The sequence below is a fragment of the Anolis sagrei genome, chromosome 2 (genome assembly GCF_037176765.1).
Source record: "Anolis sagrei isolate rAnoSag1 chromosome 2, rAnoSag1.mat, whole genome shotgun sequence".
NCBI lineage: Eukaryota > Metazoa > Chordata > Lepidosauria > Squamata > Dactyloidae > Anolis > Anolis sagrei.
The window spans coordinates 109,450,133-109,474,471 of NC_090022.1; the positions used below are offsets into that span (position 1 = coordinate 109,450,133).

At 39.4% G+C, this 24,339-nt stretch overlaps 2 protein-coding genes and 1 long non-coding RNA gene across 3 annotated transcripts; 2 read left to right on the forward strand and 1 right to left on the reverse strand.

Annotated features, from left to right (window-relative positions):
• The first annotated feature begins 1,080 nt into the window (after positions 1 to 1,080).
• Positions 1,081 to 1,839, forward strand: LOC137096399 (uncharacterized). Its single transcript, XR_010909440.1, has 2 exons — positions 1,081 to 1,472; positions 1,563 to 1,839. It is a non-coding gene; the product is annotated as an uncharacterized lncRNA (long non-coding RNA).
• Positions 1,840 to 3,617: 1,778 nt separating this feature from the next.
• NUDCD2 (NudC domain containing 2) lies at positions 3,618 to 11,510 on the forward strand. The gene is made up of 4 exons (XM_060764985.2): positions 3,618 to 3,867; positions 7,283 to 7,331; positions 8,040 to 8,191; positions 10,097 to 11,510. The coding sequence occupies exons 1-4, from the start codon at positions 3,679 to 3,681 to the stop codon at positions 10,178 to 10,180; spliced, it is 474 nt and encodes a 157-aa protein (XP_060620968.2). The 5' UTR covers positions 3,618 to 3,678; the 3' UTR covers positions 10,181 to 11,510.
• Positions 11,511 to 13,208: 1,698 nt separating this feature from the next.
• On the reverse strand, positions 13,209 to 23,749 carry CCNG1 (cyclin G1). The gene is made up of 7 exons (XM_060764983.2): positions 23,610 to 23,749; positions 21,038 to 21,301; positions 18,880 to 19,133; positions 17,811 to 17,889; positions 17,617 to 17,715; positions 16,026 to 16,220; positions 13,209 to 15,497 (listed from the first exon to the last, which is right to left on the reverse strand). Exons 2-6 carry the CDS (start codon positions 21,299 to 21,301, stop codon positions 16,029 to 16,031), a joined length of 888 nt encoding a protein of 295 aa, XP_060620966.2. The 5' UTR covers positions 23,610 to 23,749; the 3' UTR covers positions 13,209 to 15,497; positions 16,026 to 16,028.
• Between the last annotated feature and the right edge of the window lie 590 nt (positions 23,750 to 24,339).

Consider the following 24,339-nt stretch of genomic DNA (forward strand, 5'->3'; position numbering starts at 1 on the left):
GTTGTTGTGAACAATCTTCCCTCCCTCTTTCTCTCCTTTCTCTTTCTCTCCTTCCTTCCCTTTTTTTCTTTTTCTCTCTCCTTCCTTCCTTCTCTTCCTCTTCCCTTCTCCCTTTCTTCCTTCTCTACCTATTCTTGGACTGCAACTCCCAGCAGTCCTCTTGATCGATTGATCTATGTTATCTAATCTATCTATCTGGAGGATTGCCGGGAGTTTCATAGGAAATTGGAAATATGTAGGGATTGGGATACTCTCAAAGAGATCCAAGGAGAAGAAAGCTTGCATCTTGAAAGCAGTGCATTTGGATCATCCTCCTCTCCTAAAGGGCCTGGTCTAGGAGATGCTGGAAGCTCGGAGCAGTTGTCCAAAATAGAGTGTGGATATGCTATTGTTTTGTTTGCCAGGGGAGTCATTTTTGCATATTCACTGTAGTGTCTATTTGCTTTTTTGGCTTTTTAAGTCCCTTCCGCTGTGTTTTTCAGTATTTTTATGAGTGATGGTCACTAATTGGAATGATAGGCGTATTGTGTCCAAATTTGGTGTCAATTCATCCGGTGGTTTTTGCATTATGTCAATCCCACAAACTAACATTACATTTTTATTTATATAGATATATATATTTTCAAATGAGGGCTTGTGTTAAAATGTATGTCTAAGCAGGTCGAGTTTGCTTTGACACTCCTCAAGACACACACACACACACTGTTCGGAAGCTTCAAATGGCCAAAGACTGGCAGCCAAGTTACTAACAGGAGCGGTGCCCAGGGAACACACTACTCCTCTGTTGTGTCAGCTCCACTGTATAGTTTATAATTCACGTTACAATGTAATATTACCTTTAGCCACTAGGGCTGGGCAACCACGGAAAAATTTGTTTCTAAACTCGATTCGTTTTTAGGGGGTTTTTGCGTTTCGATTTTTAAATTAATTCCGAAATTTTCCTTAATTTTTTTTTTATATTTATGAAATTTCGTAAATTACGAAATAATTACGAAACGATTTTGAAACGAATACGAATCGATTCGTTAATGGCGGACGCGACTGCGCAATACGCTAAAAAACCTCCATATGGGACAGGGGGAACTTTTGAAGCTTTCCTCTCCCTCTGTTGTTGACTGTTGGTGTGATATTTATAATTTTTTTCCACTGATTAAACAAACAACAGCTATAAAACTTGCCCCAGACATGTGGAAATAATAACGAAACAATTTCGAAAAGATTTCGAAACGAATACGAAACGAATACGAAGCAATTACGAAACGAATTGAAAAATTCGTTTCGTTTTTTAGATGCTCCTGAATGGTTCAAAATCGCTTCGTTATAAAAAAACGAATTTTTAACGAATTACGAAATTACAAAACGAAACCGCCCAGCCCTATTAGCCACTGTCTATGTCTCCTTAGGATCCACCCCTCCAGAAGACTGTTGGTGAATTTCTCACCTCAAAAGCTGAGCTTTTTGTGATAATTTGAGTAAGTGGAGTGTCTGTATATATTCTTACAAACTTGATATAACAAATTGTTCAATTGTATGTGTGTATTCATGATATGTGTTGTTTGTAGACCCAACCGCCTGACGAAGGCTCTTGTGAGTCAATACCGGTCGCAGGTTGGAGTCGATTCATGTGACTTCTGGAGTCTACTCATATGTAATAAAAAACAGGACATTTACTCACACAAAGACTTTGTTTTATACTTCAAGAGAAGAACCAGTTGTTTCTACTTAATGTGAATGTGACAGCGAATTGTGCCATTCTGTAACCCGCCTTAAGTTGCCATATGGCTGAGAAAGACGGGCTATAAATACTGTAAATAAATAAATAAATAAATATTCATTCAATGGGTTCATGACTGACACCTCTGTTTTGGGGGTGGATCTACAGTACAGGATTAAATGTAGTGTGACACCACTAAAGTGTCACTCTAACTACCATGGCTCAACCACATGGAGTCCCCGGATTTGGAATTTTGCAAGGCACTCCGTGCCAGAGAAGGCTAAAGACCTTGTAAAACCAACCAGAACCCAACTGGCAACCAACACCCAGAGGACCTTTTATCAGCCACCCCAAGGCGAAGTGCAAAGTGTTTGGTTTTGACCTTTAAAGCCCTACATGGTTTTGGTCCAGGTTATTAAAGGATTGCCTTCTCACATGCAACCCACCCCACACACTTTAGTCTTCTGGGGGGCATCTGCTTCAGCCTGCCAGGACCCGACTGGCAACCACCACTCAGAGAACTTTTTCATCAGCCGCACCAAAGACTATGGACAACCTGCAGCTAGAGCTCTGACAGCTAGATCGGCTGTCAGAATTTAAAAACCATGTAGACCTATCTCTTCAGGCAGGCCTACACAGACAGTCTTTAAGCATGACTTTTAAGTGTCCTATTTGATCTGCTTTGTGTATTTTAATATGTATTTTGTACAGATAAGTTTTGGTGTGTAGCTTTTATGGAGGTACATTTAGTGTGTGTATTTTGTAGTGTATTTTGTAGAGAGGGCGGTAAGAAATAAAATTATTATTATTATTATTATCATTATTAAAACTACAGCTCCCATATGGCTATAGTATTGAGCCATGGCAGTTAAAAGTGGTGGGTCAAACATTAGTTTTACACTGCAGGACTAAGATAAGGCAACGGGAAAACCCATTTGGCTAAATTTTGATAAGGAACTCCCCTTATAGGGTTGCCATAAGTTGGAAATGATTTCAAGGCACACCATAAAAATGCAATAATACATTTTAAATGTCCTATTTGTTCCACAGTTTTGAACCATGGTGGTGAACTATATTGATTCTCAGTGTTGATGGAGGTTTTCATGGCCAGAATCACTGGGTTGCTATGAGTTTTCCAGACTGTATAGCCATCCATGTTCCAGAAACAGTCTGTCCTGACATTTCACCCACATCTATGGCAGGCATCCTCAGAGGATGAGAGGTCTGTTGGAAACTAGGCAAGTGAGGTTTATATATCTGTGGAATGTCCAGGGTGGGAGAAAGAACTCTTGACTCTTTGAGGTAGGTGTGAATGTTACAATTGGCAACCTTGATTAGTATTTAATGGCCTTGAAGCTTCAACACCTGGCTGGATGCTGCCTGGTGGAATCTTTCACTGGGAGTTGTTAACTGGCTCTGCTTGATTCATGTCTGGATTTCTCCTGCTTTTTGAGTGTTGCTCTTTATTTGCTATCCTGATTTTAGAGGGTGTTTTTTTAATACTGGTAGCCAGATTTTGTTCATCTCCTCCCATAAAGGATTCCCCCAAGCAGCAAGCAGCCAAGCTGCAAGGCCATTCAATACTAATCAAGGTGGCCAATTGCAACATTCACACTTGCCTCAGGCAGACAAGAGTTCTTTCTCCCACTCTGGACATTCCACAGATGTATAAACCCCACTTGCCTAGTTCCCAACGGACCTCTCAACGTCTGAGGATGCCTGTCATAGATGTGGGTGAATCGTCAGGACAGGCTGCTTCTGGAAAATAGCCATACAGCCCGGTAAACATACAGCAGCCAGATGTTTTCATTCTGATGCTGATTTTTCTAGCTCTATGGGCTGCTGCTGGCGGAAGTGAGCCTTCAATGAGGCTTCCACGCCTGCGATTCGATGCCATTGAGAGGCAGTGCGCATGCGTGCTTCCTCCCCGACAGAGCGGGCCTGGCGTGGCGGCCGAGGGGCGGATGTCGGCGCCGTTCGAGGAGCGGAGCGGGCTGGTCCCGTGCGCCACTCCCTGGGGCCGCTGGTACCAGACCATGGAGGAGGTCTTCGTGGAGGTGGACGTGCCGCCGGGGACCCGCGCCAAGGCGGTTCAGTGCCGCCTCCAGAGCCGCAGCCTCTCGCTGGTCGTGGCCGGGAAGGAGGTGCTCAAGGTAGGCGGTGCGAGTGGAGACGCGGCTCCTTTAACGGCCGCGGCCCGAGGCTAGGGCATTGTGGGAGTTGTAGTCAGCTGGGGCAGCGGCACGCATGAGCAGAGGCGGCGAAAGGCTTTGTGGAACTACAACCCCCAAGAGCACTGAGCCATGGCTTTCGAGTGTCATTCACTATACACTCTGAAGCTTACTTAACTCCCATGTAGGTCAGATAGGAAGGAAGCTTCTTGCCTCCTATATACTTTTTCCCCCTCCAATCTTTTTTAGGTTTTTTGTCTTCTCCAAGCTTTCCTGTACTTCATCTTTGCTTCAAATATTTTATTTCTATCCCGCACCTGTCTCATAGAGGGGACTCAGGGTGGTTCCCAACAAAAGAATGGCACACATTCAATGCCGGAACAAACCAACAAAAACAAATAACCCAAATCCCAGAATTAGGTGCCTTTAATGTATTTTGGGGGTGCTCAGCTCTAAAAATAATAATAAAAATGTAAGTTATTTCGCAAATTTAAAATTTTTTATCAGCTCTGCTGTCACTCAGTTTTGATTAAGAATAATTTCTTTTACTTCATGCTGAGCATCCCTTTTCTGTGAAGTTGATAATGTGTTATAGTTTTGTGTTATATGTGGATTTATTTCTTGGATTTGGATTGTCCCCTCTGGGAGGTAGGTGCGGTATATAAATAAAGCATCATCATCATCATCATCATTATTTGAATCACAACAAGATGAGTCCACAGCAGACACTGCTGGCTGTTGAATTGGATCACACTTCGGACACTTCCCAAATAATGCGTGCAGATCCCAGTAAGGTGGTAATTTTGTCAGCGCCGATTGTGTTTAAGTGCAGGCCAAGGTCTGCTTTGTGAAACCACTGGGACCACCTTGACTGGCTTGTGCCAGAGTCTTTGCAGTTCGATCTTTAAATCCTCATATCATGTCAGCCTTTCCAGTTGTTTCTCTGCAATCCTGCTGTCACTTAGGATTGCAACATCGACGATCCATACTTTGTTTTTTAACACGATTGTGAGGTCAGGAGCATTATGCTCCAAAACTCTGTCTGTCTGAATCCAGAAGTCCCAGAGGAGTTTGGCGTATTCATTCTCTGTAACCTTTCCTGGCTTGTGATCGCACCAGTTCTTTGTTGCATTATTATTATTATTATTATTATTATTATTATTATTATTACAAAGGCATAGCGGAGGTATTGACACCTTTCTGCATTTTAGTCTGCATGTTACCAATGGATTTTAACTTGTAATTTCTTTGTGTTTTGTTGTATGTCTTTCAATTCTTTATCTCTTGTTTTAATGATGTTGTATTCCACCTTAAGCTTCAGGGAGGGGTTGATGATAAATTCATTATTATTATTATTTCTGAGGTTTGGTGCTTTATTGTTTATTCGTTCAGTCGCTTCCGACTCTTCGTGACCTCATGGACCAGGCCACGCCAGAGCTCCCTGTCAGCCGTCACCACCCCCAGCTCCTTCAAGGTCAAGCCAGTCACTTCAAGGATACTATCCATCCATCTTGCCCTTGGTTGCCCCCTCTTCCCTTTTCCTTCCCTTTTCCCCAGCATCATTGTCTTCTCTAAGCTTTCCTTCTCAAAGTACTCCATCTTTGCCTCTAATATCCTTCACAAACTTTATTTTATGCTCAAAATTATGAAAACTATAGTGGATAACAACCTGAAAAAATCCAGACTCCAGCACACTTCTGGTCCCATGCGTTTTGGATACTCAACATGTTGTTTCATATAGATGTTTGTGTTTCATATCAGTGAACTAAAGTTTTTTGAAAATCTATTAGAAAACTTCAAATTGCTCTTTACTCCCCCAAGAAATCATACTCAGCCACAAAGTAAAAATGTCAAAACAAGTACTGGTAGTTAAAAAGCTGCACGTGGTGGATCATGTCTGAGATCATGTTTGGATTTAGAATACCAAATTTCTTTTTTTAATGTATACATTTCTTAGAAATTTTTATAACCCTCAGTTTTGCAGGCTTGCATTATTAGTTATTGCTTCCACCAATTGCATTCAGTTCTTTTCGGTGTCAAACGTATTGTCATCCAGTTAATGTTTTCACATTTTGTCCTTTGTCTGGCACAGATTCTGGTATTTTTGACAGGACATTGAGGTTTTCTTCTACTTTTAATATTGAAGAAAATAAAATTATAGAACATCTGCATGTCATCAGATTGATCTTGAAGTACAATGGCAATCATGGGAATGTATTGTCGAAGGCTTTCATGGCTGGAATCACTCAGTTCTTGTGAGGTTTTTTTCGGGCTGTATGGCCATGTTCTAGAGGCATTTCTCCTTACGTTTCGCCTGCATCTATGCAGGAGAACGTCAGGAGAAATGCCTCTAGAACATGGCCATACAGCCCGAAAAAACCCACAAGAACTGAATCATGGGAATGTTGGGTTGGGATCCAGAGTGTTTTTTGGTAATTCAGTCTGACACATCAGTAGAATTAATGCAGTATTACATTATGTTAACTGCCATGGTTCAATGTCAAGGAAACCTGGGAGTTTTACGATGTCTTTAGCCTTCTCTGCCAGAGCATCCTGTTGCCCCATCCAACTACAAATCCCATGAATCCAGAGCATTGAGCCATGACAATTAAAGTTCAGTCACATTGCTTTAATTCTACCATGTAGATACACCCCAAGTTGGAGAAGGTATACTTCCCTTGGTAAGCTGTTTTGGGTATGTCATGATTCTTTAAACAGGGATGGTCTCAGAAATTTAGTTTTTATCTTAGGGCCCTTCCAGACAGGCACTATATCCCAGGATCTGATCTCATGTTTTCTGCTTTAAACTGGATTATATGAGTCCACACTGCCAGATATTCTGGGAAAACGGAAACCTGGGATCCGATCCTGGGATATAGGGCCTGTCTAGATGGGCCCTTATATTCATATTTTGGCATAATCTTTCCATAAAAGTCTATGTTGCCTGTGTACAGGTTCTTCCTTGCCTCTTAACTTTTGCAACATAACCCTACTTATATTCCTTTCTACATTCCTCATGTATAAAGGAACAGCTGCCTACTTTTATAACACATGGATCTAGATGATCAAATGATTTGAAAGATAATCCCTCCATTTGCCTAGAAAGAGTGCAAATACATGTGAAACATATGGTTGAAGCTCATAGTTGCAATATTTGGTTGTTATAAATATATTGAAATCCTTGCAAACTAGAGAATTACACAGCTGTACGATACCCACTGACATTTTTAAAGCATGTTCTGTTGACTGCAGTGATAATCATTTATTACTTTAGGTTCAAAAAGTAATATTTTATAGGGATGAATTTGAGAAATTTGAAGATATTAAGCAAATAAGACTTGCTTTTGTAATATGGATCATGCTGATTTTTTGAAGAAAAAAATGATATTTATTTCAGGGTAAACTCTTTGATTCTACAATAGCGGATGAAGCAACATGGACACTAGGTAAAACTTTTTTCAGTGAACTTTGCAAAAGTCAGTTTAAACTTCTGGTTGATGTTTTTCTTATGTTTTAATAATGAAAACCTTACTGTGATTTGATCTTCAGGAGGATTTCCATAGAACTCAGCAGAGTTCAATAATTAATTCCTGCTCCTTTCATTCCTCAGGCAGTCCTTTAGAAACAAAATCTGCACTTATATCCAGCCGATATAAAGAGTTCTTGTCTATGTTCAGTTATGGTTTTGAAAGCATAGAAAAGCATAGAAAAGAGGCTGAATGGCATATGGCAAGTATATAGAGGCCTCTCGTTCCTATAAAAACCTATTTTACTGCTTGGAATCAGAGGTGTGTGTTATTAAGTCTGCATGGGGCATGATTGCCAGCTCTTTTGTTAGACCCTTGTAGACATGATGTTCATTTTCAAGATGCCACTTAGTAAAAAAAAGCTTGTTTTATATGCAAGAGTCAACTAAAAGTATCTAAGTCCACATAATAGAGTTCTTTATAGTAGGGTGAATAAGTGAAGCAAAACCAAATATCTTAGAGAAGTATACTTATTAAAGTATTATCTACACAGTTAAAACCTATGATAACTAAGTTGAGATAGTTTTTTGTTGACTATTTTAAAAAACAGTTCTATATGTTGGAGAGGGGAGGAGTTGTCAGTTGTGTGTAAGTGATCATTTTTGTTTTTCCTATTCTCATGTAAAGAGGACCAGAAACTAATACGGATCATCTTAACAAAAACTAACCGTGATGCTGGAAATTGTTGGCGTTCTTTGCTAGAGAATGAATATGCTGCTGATCCTTGGGTCCAGGACCAAATGCAGAGGAAACTTACTCTGGAGAGGTTCCAGAGAGAGGTGAGTCCATGGACATCAGTTAAAATTATATTGAAGCCATATTATCAGGAAAGTTACACATTTAAATTTCTTTTCTTTATCCTTCCAAATCTTTCATCACCCAACACAGTGAATTTAATTGAATTATATGTTAGTTTGAAATATCTATTCAAACACTTGAAAGCACTACCTTAAAATGCCACATTAATAAAAACATTAATATCAGCACCTCCAATTATTATTATTATTGTTATTATTATTGTTATTATTATTGCTGCTACTATAAAGGCAGTTGGAAGGTGGTTAGCTCATTCACACTGGAAATATTCTGTATTCTGGGAGCAGCCTGTCATATTACAACAATAGAATTATGCACTGCTATGAAACAAGTTATTATTACGAATATTGATTTACTTACATATCTGCTGTTGCAGCAGCTCCACTGGCTGCCAGTCTGTTTCTGGGCACAATTCAAAGCTCTGGTTATGTCATTTAAAGTCCTAGACCAGTGGTTCTTAACCTGTGGGTCCCCGGGTGTTTTGGCCTACAGTTCCCAGAAATCCCAGCCAGTTTACCAGCTGTTAGAATTTTTGGGAGTTGAAGGCCAAAACATCTAAGGACCCACAGGTTGAGAACCACTGCTAGATGGTTCAGGTCCAGACTATATGGCTGACTACATTCCCTTGTACGAACCTGCCTGGACCTTGAGATCTTCAGGAGAGGCCCTTCTCTTTGTCCCACCTCTATCTCAAGCTTAGTTGGTGTGAACGAGAGAGTAGGCCTTCATTCTCGGTGGCCGCCCCTCTGGAACTCCCTTCTTCCCAGGGAAGCCTGAATGGCCCACTCCCTGCTGTCCTTCCTTTTTATTCAGGCAGGTTTTTTAAGAAGAAGGTTTTTAAGATCATGTCAGGGACTGCTGTGGTTTTATATGTTTTTTTCCCGATTTAATCTGAATTGTTTTAATACTAATGATATTTAAAACTGTCTTTATATTTCTATATTTGAAATTGTATTGTAATGTCTTTAATGTTAGCAACTTTGAGTCTTTTTATGGAGAGAAAAAGCGAGATATAAATCAACATAATCACCATCATCAACATCATCTCTGGCTTTACAGAATGAATAGATGCCCTTTCACACTTTACTCACATATATGTGGGTCTGCACCCCACATTTTGTGCCCTTCCTGACCCCTCCACAGATATATCTGCATTAGCATGACCACCTGCAAAGAAAAAGTCTACTGTGAACGGTTACTTGCGAATATGTTGCCACATGATTGGGACAATATATTTTCTTTACAGAAAGTGTGTTTGGGATACAACTTTTGTTTCAGATTATATGTTTCTGTAATTAATTTGCCCCAAATTTCCCAATATCCTGTCTTTTCTTTATTTCCTTGGCTTGTTGTGCAACTTGGAATTTATCAGAATGTTCAATTTATATTCCAATCAATTGTGTGGAATTTTCCTATTTTGATAACTGGACTCTTAAAAACCTTTCTGGGATCAAGTTTAATTGAACTCAGTGAAGTTGGATTCTGCATAGTTGTGTGTAGAGGCCTGCTATATATATGACTGAAGATTCAGAATTTTTGATGGTGGCTTACACTAGGAATGGTGGTCTTTTATCAAAGACATTGAAGGTGGTTTTATAATTTAGTTTATGGAAAACAAAATATGAAACAATGGGGAAATAAAAAGTGATGCTTGTTCTTCTTGAAAATAATTATATTCATTGTTGAGATGTATCACTCTTGAGTGGCATTATGCACTATTTCTGTTCTACAGGTGTAAAATCACAACTATCTTCTTTAATGTCATGTAAGGAGGCCTATAGAACAGCATTGCTTTTGAAAAGGATTGCAAGTCAATTCTCAATATGTGCTTCCACAAGAAATCTAAATCAAATCTGTCTCTTTTGCAGAACCCTGGGTTTGACTTCAGTGGAGCTGAAATTTCAGGGAACTATAGCAAAGGAGGGCCAGACTTCTCCAGCTTTGAAAGATAACTTGATGCCTTTGACTGTATTCCTAGAACTAAAACAAACAGAGGCTGCAAAGACATATATTGTGCTGAACAAGAATTCATCTGTGACACTAACATTGGGCATGGATTTTTTGTTATTCTCAACAGCTTTAAATCACAACATGAGAAAGGCATTTATTTAACATGTGCTTGCACAGTAATGAAAAATAAACACTGACGTATATATATACAAATCAGTGCTATTTGTATAATAAATGTTTACCAAGATGAAGGACACATTTTCAACTGAAGTAAAACAATCTGGTAAGAATTTAATTGCTTTTCGATAAGCCAGCAAGAAGTTCTTTTAGAAGAATCACAAAGAACTACATCCCTTGAAAAGGAGGGTACTATTTCCTAAACACTTCTGAGTTTCATGTGTGGCAAGTAATTAAACCAAATTTTGAAGGGACAACAGTGTTTCTCTGCAGATGTACTTAACTGTGGCATAAAGGCACATTCTTTTAAAAGGCTACATAGTTTTTTTAAAAATGATTTGCCATCCTATTCAAACTCACTTTTATTCACGAGAAAGGACTCTTACAGATGCCATGATGCTAAGTTTAACTGGCATGATAATTTTGTGCCATGTCACACTGTGAGCATCATGGATTTTAAAAAAAAACCAACAGGTTGGGCATAATGGTGTTCATCTAGACCGTTCTAGGGAAAGGCCAGGTGTTTTTGAACTACATGTACCATAACTCTCAAGCATTAGCAGTTATTCTTAGCACCGATGAGCGTTACTGTCTGAAATCAACTGAAAGCATGTGGAGTTTCAAAAACAGCGATGTTTTTTCTTAATGCGTTTGTTTGTGAAATATTGGTCTAAATCAAGCTATCTTGAGTATGTGGAACTTGGTCTGCTTTATTCTAATTACAGTGGCTCTCAACATTTGTGGGCTTCATTTTTGCAGAATTTATTATTTCATTTTTTGCTCAGCATCCAGCAGAAGTTGGCCATAGTATTGCATTGAAGGACTTAATGATTCCCAAAGAGGTGTTCTTTCAGGTAGAAAATGGTATTTTATTAATTTTTGGATTTTTCACTTTTGATGTGAATGAGGAGGACTGGCTGTACTTGAATTCATTGGTACTAGGAGGCCGGTAAAATTAATCATTTGGTTCTTTAAAAAGGAAAAAAAACCCTCTTTATATAAACATAAGTATGAAATATTTCCTAGGCAGTTAGGAAATGTTTGATTGTAACTTAATTATAACAAATTGTAGGTACAAACATGTTTTTTTAACTCAAATTTCAGTTGTACAGTATTTGTAAATACACACAATTAACTGAATAAATTTCAATTATAGTTTGCCTGTTTTCTTCCTTAACCATGCATTTTTATGTCTATAAATATTGTGTCTTTTAACAGACACTTGTGTTTGCCTAAGGGAAGAGCCTCAATTTTCCATGTTTGAAAAAACATTGCTTAAAACTTGTTACAATTGATTGGTTAATAGTAGTTTAAACCAAGCATTAATTCTTCCAGAAATTCAATGCCGCTATTTTTACCACTGAGACAGAAAACTGGAGTGTTTATATATAAATAATCAAACTGCCTTCAGAAATTTGTTGGGGGAAAGGAGGTTGCTGAAACAAACAACCTTTATGGAACAAAAGAGACTGGAAATGATGAGAGTTGTGGGGAAACCTTATGTTGATTTAAAAGTAGTGATTGTAAAAAATAGAGCTGCACAGTTGAAAATAGAAAATAGAATAGAATTTTCAACTGTGATTCATATTTTGTATTTTTACTGAGAAAATGTATCATTAATGTGACTGATATTTTTGACAATGGGAAAGCTATCCTGCTTATTTCAATGTGCTATGCAGCAGAAGTGGCCAGGGAATGCTTTACAATATTTTAGTTTAATTCTATTATAGGAGAACAACAGAAAGACATACTCACCGAAAGCCAGATATGTAGGGAGCAAAACCCAGATCTGTTTAAATGATAGATGTCATGCGGCTAAACATGACTTGAGTAATTCTCAGCAGCAATATTTAGTAAGCTGAAATCCACAAACAAAAAAAGGAGGTGCAGAAATGAAAGTATTACCGTTATTCCTTCTAGGCAGCCTTATTGATGGAAGGAAGGATAGTTATAATACAGTGGGCTCAGATTTCACTCACTGTTCTTTTAAACTGCAATGGCCTAGTCAGTCTTGGAAGTTAAGGAATCAAGTAAGTTGTAATGTAAGTTCCTACCAACAGCAAAAGCGCAACTTCTCTTTAAAACAGGATGAGGGTTGTGGCTGCATTTGCTGTGTGAGGAATGAACCATTGGAAGTTGCAGTGCAACATCTGGTCTGCCATCCCTTGTAGAGGTAAAGTAGCCATTTACATTCAAGAAAACAGAATTGCATCTGAAATTCCTGTATCAGCCTTATATTGCTGATTCTTCAAATCTGCTTTGACCCTGCAAAATCTGTCCTAGACCTTTAGAAAATTGATTATTTCTCCTGCTTCCCTTTAAAGATGGGTTCATCCATCTACTTTGATCTTGAGAATGACTAGGATTTGTGTTTTCCCCATTCCTTTACAGTAACAAGGAAACGGTTGTAGACACTGGCACGATGCCAGTTTATAACACCAATGTTACTACAAGAGCAGAGAAGCAAAAGGCTTGGTCTTTATAGAAAACGAGTCAGATTTTCTTTTTAATGTCAAATTCGATTGAAACAGTATAAAGCCACATATACTAAGTTGTTCTAGTTTTTCACAACAGCTGCAATGTGAAATCAAATTGTTTTGAGCATCCTGTCTTACATTTGAATCTGAATGCTTTGTGTCCAGTTGAAAAACGTAGTACCAATACAACAGAGTTAAGAGTTTCTGATGCTAGGTCTCATCTTTGCTACTTGTGAAGACAGTACTAGGGTATGAAGAATAGTGGTGTCGTCCACTGGCTTCTCTTAGAAAATATAGATAAAATGTCTAATTCCAACAACATCTTACAATGTGTTTTTTAAAGCTGATGTTTATAAAAATGAGACAAACCAATTCATACAATTTCATTTCAAGGTTTTATTGAAAGGTGCACTTGTTGCTTACAAAATACAATGACACTTTTGATAATTACAACACTTTTCCTTTCACACTGAATGCTTCCTTTTGCATTCCCATTCTCTCCCAATCTATGTACAGATGGCAAAGGCACAATAGAAAGTTTTAACAAGTACGGTCACTTACAAACCCAAACTAGCTGCAGGAAACATCCTACCAGTTTGTTTTAACAAGCAGGCTTTAATGAGGTAGAAGTGTAAAGGCATGCTGGATTACACCTAGGTCAGTGGTTCCCAGTCTTTGTCCTCCTGGACTTCAGCTCCCACAATTTCTTAACAGCTGGTAAATTAGCTGTGATTTCTGGGAGCTGGAAGTCCAAAACACCTGGGGGGCAAAAGGTTGGGAAACACCTAGATGAACAAGGAGTCATTACATCTGTTTATTTGTCAATATTACAGTAATTCTGCTTAGTATCTCTGGATCCTTCCATGCAGATCCAATTGTAGTCCATCACATTGAATTCTGGGGCTTTTTGGTTGAAAGCATCAGAAGAACTCTTAGCTGCGAACGCTTCAATGCCCCTTCCTAAACTGCAAATCCCAGGATTTCATAGGTTGCCATGGTGCTTAAGGTGGGATGATAGCACTATAATTAGAAAGTGGGGAAAGACCCTCAGTCACAAGTGAGATGTAGTAAGAGTAAATGAGAAAGTCTTAAAAGTGTTGAGAGTGTTACACCATTTTTCCAGAGGTTTTCAGCTGGTCAGGTTAGCATAACGGAGAATTGCCTATACAAGAACTGAGATGATACGACACATTTAAATACAGGTAAGTTAATGTAATACTGTTTCAATGTTCAGATAATCACAATGCTAACTCTTAGCTTCCCCAGATCAGCATTCAACCCAAGTTAAAAATGGACTGGTTCAAGAAGAAAGAAATCTTGGCGATGTTTAATTTGCATCTAAAAGCATTTTCTGGTAGAACTTCCTTCACAATTATGGTTGCAGCATACAATTTACTATCAACTAGGAATTTTTGAACTGAAAACTGGCATTCCATTAGTTATACTTTCTGTGAGGTGCAGTACTAAAATCAGTGATTAAAAAAAAACCCCCAATTTAGCCTAATGGCTTACTACAAATCATTAAACTGCTGCCTAAAAGCCACTACCATGTTTGCAAAAATGTGCTGTGGGGAAAATATTAGATTACCTCTACCACTTTCAGCTGCAAAGGCTTTGAGGTAATTATAGCCTCATGCAAACCAGGATTAGATCCTAATTAAGCTAGCCCAAGAAAAGGCCTGCTGAAATTAGTGAGACTGAAGTCCAGTCACAACTAACTTGACCCAGTGTTTTCAATGACCACTCAAATTACTTTAGATTGAACCTGGAATGTGCAGTTACTGAGTTTCTATATATACATATATCTCCCAGCTCAGATTGTATCATCTATCTGTTTCTATTTTAAGATGCTGCCAACACTCTCAACTGGTGTGTGCCCTACAATCTTAACTAAGCTTATTTTTGTCTAGTTTCTTTATAAAAGAACTAATTGTACTTGCAAAGAGTTTTGTTTTGCTAGAATTTGGAAGAGATTGTGTCTTCTGATATTACATAAAGAATGCTTAAGATTTTAATATATTAGTGTTGTGTAAACACACTACATATATTTGAACATTCCATTTTAGCTGATGTGATCTTATTCAATGCTGATATAGAAGTTGAATAATAGTTTCAAACTTCTATAGCACATAATTGACCCAAGCAACTATAGCATTCTGCATAAAGTAGATTTTTTTGGCTGTCTTCTAACATTTATTTTTAAATACTGTGGGGCCTAGAACGCTAGGACTTCTCTAACCTCTAATGTACTCTGTACACACTTTTATATTGCACTAGTCCAGATCTATATTACCATGTCAGATTGCGCTCATCCATTATCAGCCAATAACTAGTTCATAAGGTGCTGTATAAAGCAGAAATGTTTTGAACCAAACAAATTATTTGGTAGGTCAGCATGAAACACTGGACTAGCTGCCATATCTATGTCTGAGATTGAAGAATCATTCTGTATGTCTTCAATGTCTTCATTTGAAATCCCAAGGGGGAATAAAAACAGTCTTGCTTGAGTGTGCAGTAGAGCCTTATGAGTCAAAGGCACTCAATACGTGGTGACAGTTAATGGTCGGTTGCATCCAATATGGTCTGCTTTAAATAAGATCTTAGCCCTCAAGGTTGCACCCATGTTGGCAGTCAGTGATGCCTCTTTTCTTCTTCAGGTCTGTCACTAGCCAAAAAGAAAAAGAAAACTGTCATTACAAGTACTTATTTACACAATATCACTTACTAGACATATATAAATTTTAAGACAAAATGTTACAGCACAAAATTATCTGCACAACCTTTTCTGCAATTTTATTCATTCTGGACAACTTTTTTCCCCTCTACATCCAGTTGATCATTCCCACCAGACTTCCCAATCTTTTGGACTTCAATTCTTACTGGCCTCAACATGATGACTGGTCAGAAAAGCTGAGAATTGTAGTTCAAAATATCTGGAGGTCACCAAACTAAGATGGGCAGGGATGGGCTGCATTTCCTTTTATGCTAAAATATTACCCAATGTCTTACAAAAGTGCAATTGGTATATTATGCAAAAGCATAAGCAGGGGTTCTTCTCAAATTGTAGCTCATTCCATCTTACAGGGTAAGGACAGTTAAGGATTCTACAGAAATCATGAACAGCAGGCCTCTGAAGAGGGCTCTTGTATGCTATGGCCCAAATCACAAAGCATAATTTTGAAAAATCACTCACCTTTTAGAGACCACTTTCAGGGATAGTAGGAAGATGGGCTATTCTATAGTAGCTGTGCTTGAGCTGCCTTGCTGTGCGACCAGACACTATCCACTTCAACTTCTGAACATTTGGTTTTGAGCACTTGCTTGAGGAATACTCTGAGAGGCACTTTGAGACAAGTTCCTTCCAAAGGGAGAGCTCTCTGCCGCTTATCTTGAAGGCAAATGTGAAAATCAAGGTCAGTCAATGCCACATACAAAAACACCAGGAGGAAACATGCTGACAGCTATATGCATGCTTATCCTTATAATACAAACTAGGCAGTCCTTTTAGTTGATACCAGCAATGTAACTGGCAGGTGATAATATACACATTTATACTCGGCAAGCTTTCTAGGCCACCCTGTGCATATCAAGCTGCTACATATTTGATGTCCTTACTCAAATAGCATTACTGGCCCTAAGAAATGTCTGAACAAGTTATTGCAAACATACTTTCAGCCTAAAGTAGTATTATATCTTGAAATATTATCTCCAAAGTACAACTCTCTTGAGCAAACAGGAACCACAGGATTTGTGAAATACCGGACACTCTAGAGATCAGTACCCATTTCATGTTAACTAACAAACCATTCTACAAGCAGTAAATATTTCCAGAAGAGTTGAATGGTGTCATAGATGGTTTAGTGCTTAGGGACGTGCAACACAAAACAGTTTAATATTAGGAAGCCCTATTGCATTGCAAGTATTCAGCGAGGTACTGATTTTTGTTTTAGGCAGGAAAGGAAAGGAAAGCTGTGGAGAGACATGAAGGAAAGGAAAAAGGGGTAGAGATACAAACACGTCTTAGCTGAGCATTACAATTTCCTGGAAGGGAGGGAGAGGATAGGCCTGTTCATAATTAGGAGTTGTATGTAATATTGGATGTTCATAACTGGTGGTTTGCCTATAATCGAAATTATGCTGTATAAATGCAAGTGAAATCTTAGCAAATTAGGAGACAAAACTCCACATTCTAATAGATCGGAACGTTAAAAAATGTGTGCCACAACACATTAGTGTGTTGTGCAAACATAATGAGAAACCTCTGAGTAGCAGTTACACATTTTTGTAAAAAAAAAAAATCTTGCATAGACTTATGCTACTCATAAATGACACAAGTCTTGGAAATATATGTCATCTCTCTTTCTCACACACAGAGATATATATGAAAGATTTTCATGAAATATATTGTATACACACAAAAACATCTAATTATTACAATTTATGTTTCTATATCTTATTAGGGATTGGTTTGACCTCTGGTTTGCTAGTAAAACTGAATTACTGTGTTGTAAAATAATGTGTGTCTAAAAAGTGTGTCACCAACATGAAGTGTTTGGAAAACTATAATAGATGATCACTTGCTTCCTTTGTTTTAAAAGGCTTCATGTGTTTTGGCCACAAAGTCAGCTTTTTTTCAGTCACTGCACTGTCAAGAAACACACAGAGGTTTTTAACAAAAGGAAGCTTTCCAGCAGAAGAAAATATTAAGTTGCAAAACAGTAATTTTGAGGATGATGAAACTATCAAAGTGATGCAATCTTACATCATTTCTCGATGTAGCCTACCTTGGAATGTGTTCGGAGACTTTCCATCATTTCCACCAGCTCCAGCAGTTTTTCTTCTTCAACTTCCAGGGCCATTATTGAAAGAGCCAATACTGACGGCTGAGGAAGAACAGACAGTGCAATTGAAATTAAATGATTAACCAGTTCTGTCAAGCTCTGGCAGAATTTCTGAAAGGGCTGATCGGGATTCTTACCCTTGCTTTAGAAAGAACAAGCCTGCAGTGGCATGCCTTCAGCTGGGCTTCCAGTCTCTCTAAGTTAAGGTGACTTTTCCTGTGAGAAAAACATGGCCTGGTTCAATGGTTTGCAAGAATAGGGTACCTTTGATCACTTTAGAACTAATTCACTGAATCAGATCTCCAAGTAGCCATCAGGATTTTCAATATGCGCCCTAATATTACAGTTATGAAGTAGCAACATAAATCATTTTATGGTTCAGGGGTCACCACAATATGAGGAACTGTATTAAGAGGTTGTGGTATTAGGAAGATTGAGAAACGCTGCCCTAAATAGTTCTGGCCTAATTTACCTGTCAGAGCATATCTCTCCCTATGAACCAAGCTAGAGTGTTAAGATCTGCCAGGGAGGCCCTACTCTTGGTCCCACCTGCATCGCAAGTGCAACTGGTGGGGACGAGAGATAGGGACTTCTCAGTGGTGGCCCCTCAGTTGTAGAATTCCCTTCCCAGTAACATTAGACTGGCCCCCTCCCTCCTGGTATTCAGGAAAAAGTTTAAAGACCTGGCTATAGCACCAGGCATTTGAGGAATAGTGCAATATGGAATGTGACACAAATGTAGCAGCACTAACTATGACTATTGGTCTAGGCACTATGTTTTAATCTGCTTCAATTGTATTTATATGTTTTTATTGCTCCATATGTTTATTTGTATTTGTAATACGGCATAAAATTTTGGCATAGCTGTAAGTCACTCTGAGTCCCCTTTGGGTGATAAGAGCGGGGTAAAAGTATAGTAAATAAATAAATAAATAATTTTTTGCTGTCTGCAGAATTTAGCCATTTTGACTTTTGACTTGCAGAAGGTATTTGGGAACTTAAAAAAATCACCAATAACCCAAAGTTAAAAATCAGATAGCAAAAAACCTTGCCTCATTTTGCCTCATTTCCTGGTTTTATATCTAGTTAAATTGCAACAATGTATATTAGCAATATAACACATGGAAATTGTTCTCCAGTTCCATGCGTTCCAACTTCCTTAAAGTAATAGCTAATACTTGATTCATTCTAAAAGAGAGACTGTACCTTTCACAGCTTAGGCTACTGTGTAGGATTGAATGAAAAAGCTGCAGAAAATGGAAGGCAGTTGTTGCCTTCACTTTCCTACAAAGCTTCTCCAGAAGGATCGCCTCCATCCTCATGAGGTCTGAAATGGTGAATTGATATTGGCTGATTCTGATTAAGTCAGTGGCTAGTGGAACATTTCTCTCTTCTTGGGTCACTTTCACAGCTAAGTAGAAGCAACTTAGCCCAACACATCCCAAGTGTTTCGGCTGCACCTAGAAGATAAAGGGAGACAAGAGCTGAAGATTTTTTCAAGGACAACTATGTGCAACTTTGACTGTTTTACAATATGTCACATCTCCAAAAACAGATTCCTAGAGTTAATTACACTACATGCAATAAAAATTTTGATTCAATTCCATAGGATTGTCAAAGTACAGCAGTTTCTTTTTATAAATAGTCTGGTTCTGGCTTCTTGAAACACTATGTGCTGGGCAGAACCATCTTTGCCAGCAGTTTAAATAATTTCATAGTCTTCATATGTGGCCCCGGAAGGCCAACACACACCGACAGAGGTATCCTTCACATAAAATCCCTTTATTCTTTTTTCCAAGAACACAATGCAATCTGGTAATTTACAGTAGGTACTAATTATACACTAAGAGGCAAGCTGCTCACATACAACCAGGTTTTTCAACAGGACATCTATCACAAAGTCTACCCTCCAGTTTTATGCCAAGATAGATGGTCACACTGAAAGTCAAATGCAGCATCATTTGAGGCTGAAGTGATTTTGAAGCAGTTCACCCAGGTTCCCACTTTGATCCCTTCATACTTTAAAGGAAAAGGCATACAAAAATACTCAGCAGTAGTTGACATGTGAGCTGAAATCAAGCACTGCCACACAATATGCCAACTTCTAGAGTTATCTGTTTGGACATTTTCACTGTCGTCAGCTCTTCATCCACTGTCTCTTTAGTGTTGGAAATTGTCCAAATGGCCTTTTTAGGAGGCCTGTGATTATCTGCTGCATAGCCTGTAACCAAGAATGGCCTTTTCAGCTCTCCATTTCCACTGCTATGCCAGTGCTAGCACTGTAGTGATCCAGGAATATGGGAGTTGTAATCTAAAGTATCTGAAAAGTGACAGGTTTTCCACTTCTGCTGCAATGCATCTTCCTCTTGAACAAAGAGATGTTAAAATGCAAATTGAAATGCTGGTCCACAAAACCATTATGAAGGTTACCAATAATTCTTGACCCCATATACCCTTCCAGGTCAGACAGCAAATGAACCCCTGAGCCATTTGTGATGACAGATATCCCAAATCAAAGTTGGTGCACACTCTACTCAATAATGTGCATTTTTGTGTTCAAAATCAAGCTGTACTTGGATACCTGTTTTCAAGAAAACTAGAAGCACAATTTTTCAGACACTGTACTTTACTACCGGGACTGTGGTGCAGCTGGCTGAGAGTGAGCTGCATTAAGACCACTATTGACCAAAAGGTCATGAGTTCGAAGCCAGCCCGGGTCGGAGTGAGCTTCTGACCAATTGTGTAGCTTGTTGTCGACCTTTGCAACCCGAAAGACAGTTGCATCTGTCAAGTAGGAAAATTTAGGTACCACTTAAATGTGGGGAGGCTAATTTAACTAATTTAATCTCCAACAAGCATGCGGGAAACAAGGAAATACTTCACCAGTGTCGCAGATGGATGGTGACGGTGAAGCGACAGCTCCCCTGGTGGCCAGGAAAAGTTGGAATGTTAAATAGCCTCTTACTGTCTATCTATATGTGTTGTGTGTCTATGGCACTGAATGTTTGCAATGTATATGTACATTATAATCTGCCCTGAGTCCCCTGCGGGGTGAGAAGAGTGGAATATAAATACTATAAATAAATAAATAAATAAATAAATAAATAAATAAATTTACTAGTGCTTCATGGGGAATTTATCCAACACTTCTTGAAAGAGACAGAGGACATAGTTTTGAAAAAGCCAAGCCTTGATTCCAGTTAATAGGATTGATTTACACAGCACAACTGCACGCAAGATATATCAACACTGCATTGAATGCAAGTCTCCCTGGCAGCTGAAGTCTTAGAAACCCATATATTTCAGAAGCCTTATACAGAGGCGGCGATAAATTGGCTTATAACTTAGTAATCTGAAGACCTACCTTCATTTTTGATAAAAACCTGTCCAAGAAATTCACAGCAAGAGAAAATGTCTCTGTACCAAAGCCAAAGAACTGAGTTAAACTAAGGAGATCCTTCACTTCAAAGTCTCTCAATCTCGCAGTCATTCGAAGTCCGTTATCATGAGCAGATTCAATTATTCTTAGGCCAGAAAACTTTGGCTGACATCTTAACTCCTGTTCCAGTAACACATTCAGCTGATGCAGCAGTTCTTGAGCTTCACTTGTGGCAAATGTTTCGATCATCTGAAATACAAGACTTGGTTTAGAATAACTGCCTACAGCAAAGCATGTACATGTCAAGCCGCATGAGAATCATATTCAATCCCACAATCAAGTTTCAAGGCAACTGACAAGAGACTACAGAAACCATTCTGCAAACCTATTCCCTCCAGATATGCCAGGCTACAATCCCCATTATCCCCAGCCAGTATGGCTCTTGTTTGAGGGTGTTGGGGCCATGGTCCAACATATATGCAGCAGAGCATCAATACTGTAGAGCTAGAATGGTAATCATATGGACCCCAGATATTGTTAGAGAGCATCTCCCAATATCCCTAATCAGTGCTCAGGAATGCTGGGAGCTGCAACTCAACAGGAGGAAAGAAAAAGATTTCTGTTCTTACTGTACAGATGTCACCCAAAGGTCATAATACCTGTTTTATTGGGTTTCCAGACTTGCTTTCCAAAGCCACAGTGACCAAGATAATATAAAAGATAGGAATGAAAAGACAACTGATAAAAGTTCATTGGTGAACTGGCAACAGCTTTTAAATAGCACCAACATTCAGTTGGTGCAGCTTTTGTGGATGGCTAGAAAGTACATGAGTGCTGTAGAATTGATGCATTTTGACTCTATTTTAATTGTGATGGTCCAATGCTATGAAACCAAGAGAGCTGTAGTTTTACAAGGCCTTTAGTCTTCTCTGCCAAATAGCTCAATGTAATGAAATCACGGGTGTTAAGTTTGATGACACTTCTCTGCATCAAACTTCAACCCCCACGATTTCATTACATTGAGCTATGACACTTAAAATAGTGAACTGCATTAACTCTACAGGGTAGATACGCTCGAAGGACAGAAGTAACCATTCTAATGGCCTTGCCTCAAACAATTCTAGCACGTGCTCAGAAATGGCTTCCATGTTAAGTATTACAATGGCGTCCTAAACTTTTATTTGTAATGCAGCCTCCAAGAGTTTTCTATCAAAGGGTCACTCTGTGACAAATGGGTTATATGGCTTCAAAATTTCAAGGACTGTGAAGAGTGCTCACATCATAATCTACGCAACTGTGGAGCTATAATACTACTTTTATTACCTTTCTTACTTTAACTACCAAGGCAATCTTCTAAGATCATCTTTAAGATCGTCTGGGGAAGCTCTGCTTTCGATCCCACCTTATTCATAGGCATGTCTGGCGGGGACAAGAGACAGGGCCTTCTCAGCGGTGGCCCCTTGGCTATGACACTCCCTCCCTAGGGATATTAAATCGGCCCCCTCCCTCTTGACCTTCTGGAAAAAAGTAAAAACTTGGCTCTTTGAATAGATTTTTGGAAATGCAGGGCAATAGACAAATATGGAATTATGTAAGTTTGAAACCTGGAACAGCTTAGACGATGCTACTGGAAAATGTGATTAACAGGAAGACATTGGGTATTTTTGTTTTTAATAGTCTTGAAGCTATGAAAATCAGTCCACCTTACTTTGCCCAGCAGAAGCACCATCCCATGTGCATTGCTTTTGAAGGGCACGTTGTGAGTAAGTTAAACTAATGGTAATAAAGGATAAGCAAAAGAGTCGGACACGACTGGACTAAACCTTTACCTTTACATAACCTATTTATAGGATTTGCTGTCAGGACTCCTTCCACTTGTTGAACTGGATTCCAATTTTTGGGTCTGGAGATTCTGCTCCTGTGGGTGCCCAACTCAAAAGTCTGAGTGCGTCTATACAAGGCATCCTCCAACTGCGGCCCTCCAGCTGTTTGGGCCTCCAACTCCCAGAAGCCCTAACGAGTTTGTTCAATTGTCAGGAATTCTGGGAGTTGAAGGCCCAAACAGCTGGAGGGCCGCAGTTGGAGGATGCCTGGTCTACACTGTAGAGTCAATGCAGTTTGACACCACTTTAACTGCCATGGAATCCTGAGAGCTGTAGTTTGGTGAAGCACCAGCCCTCTTTGGCAGAGAAGGCCAAGGGCCTTGGAAAACGACATCCCCCGGGATGCCATCGCACTGAGCCATGGCAGTGGAAGTGGTGTCAAACTGCGCTCATCCTGCAGTGTAGAAGATGCACGCCTGCGGCCCAAGGCGAGGAAAGACATGCCCGGACTTGCCCTCCTGGCCTTTCCTCCGCGCTGGAGGCCCCTAGACGACCCACAGCCTCCCATAACCTTCCTGATATCCCACAAAAGTAGAAAAACAGCAGTGAATTGCAGCAAGATGGGTAGTTTCCAGAATTAAGAATAAATTAATTTAAATTAAATTAAAATGAATACAGGAGTAGCACACACACTGTACTAATAATCTATATTACAGACAAACAAACCAGTTCACCTTGAGTCTCCTTTTCCAAGCAACGCAGGAGAAGAGTTGTCCTCTCGCTGGCAGGACTTCCCCGCCCTTCCAAAGTTACTCCTTCTTCTCTTGCCCATTCCAGCTCAATCTAGTCGCCGACCCGCAAGCTCCGCCCCCTGGCTTGTAGCACCGCCCCCATTGGCTGATTGCGCTCCATACGTCAGAGGCGAATCCTCACTTTCTCCGGCAGTGGCTTCAAAGGGAGAGCGGGATCATAGAGAAAGGGGAGGTTGCGAATTAACAACGCCCTCTAACTTCTGGCTCTTAATCGATGCTTCTAACTGCTTCTGTTCTAATGGTAGGATCGCAATGCGCATGCGTCTGCCACTTCAATTTTGAGGCGCTCGTTTTGACATGCAAAACAACTCCTGAAGACTATAAGCGCATCTATATTGTAGAATAAATGCGGTTTGACACCACATTACCGCCATGACTCCCTGCCATGGAATCCTGGGAGTTGTAGTTTGGTGAAGAACCAGCACTCTGTGGCAGAGAAAGCTAGAAACCTTACAAAACTACAACTCCCAGGACTCCGTTGTATTGAGCTATCACAGTTAAAGTGGTATCAAACTACATTTAGTGTAGTATCTAAGGCTTTCATGGCCGGAATCACTGGGTTTCTGTGAGTTTTCCGAGCTGTATGGCCATGTTCCAGTAGCATTCTCTCCTGACATTTCGCTCGCATCTGTGGCTAGCATTTTCAGTGGTT

Bases quoted from the DNA above. Each gene is read 5' to 3' on its own strand.
- NUDCD2 (XM_060764985.2), top strand. From the start codon at position 3,679: ATGTCGGCGCCGTTCGAGGAGCGGAGCGGGCTGGTCCCGTGCGCCACT. The intron at 3,868-7,282 runs GTAGGCGGTGCG...TATTTATTTCAG, and splicing joins CCGGGAAGGAGGTGCTCAAG to GGTAAACTCTTTGATTCTAC. The intron at 8,192-10,096 runs GTGAGTCCATGG...TCTCTTTTGCAG, and splicing joins TGGAGAGGTTCCAGAGAGAG to AACCCTGGGTTTGACTTCAG.
- CCNG1 (XM_060764983.2), bottom strand. From the start codon at position 21,301: ATGATCGAAACATTTGCCACAAGTGAAGCTCAAGAACTGCTGCATCAG. The intron at 19,134-21,037 runs GTAGGTCTTCAG...TTTATCTTCTAG, and splicing joins GGTTTTTATCAAAAATGAAG to GTGCAGCCGAAACACTTGGG. The intron at 17,890-18,879 runs GTACAGTCTCTC...TTTTTCTCACAG, and splicing joins AGTAGCCTAAGCTGTGAAAG to GAAAAGTCACCTTAACTTAG.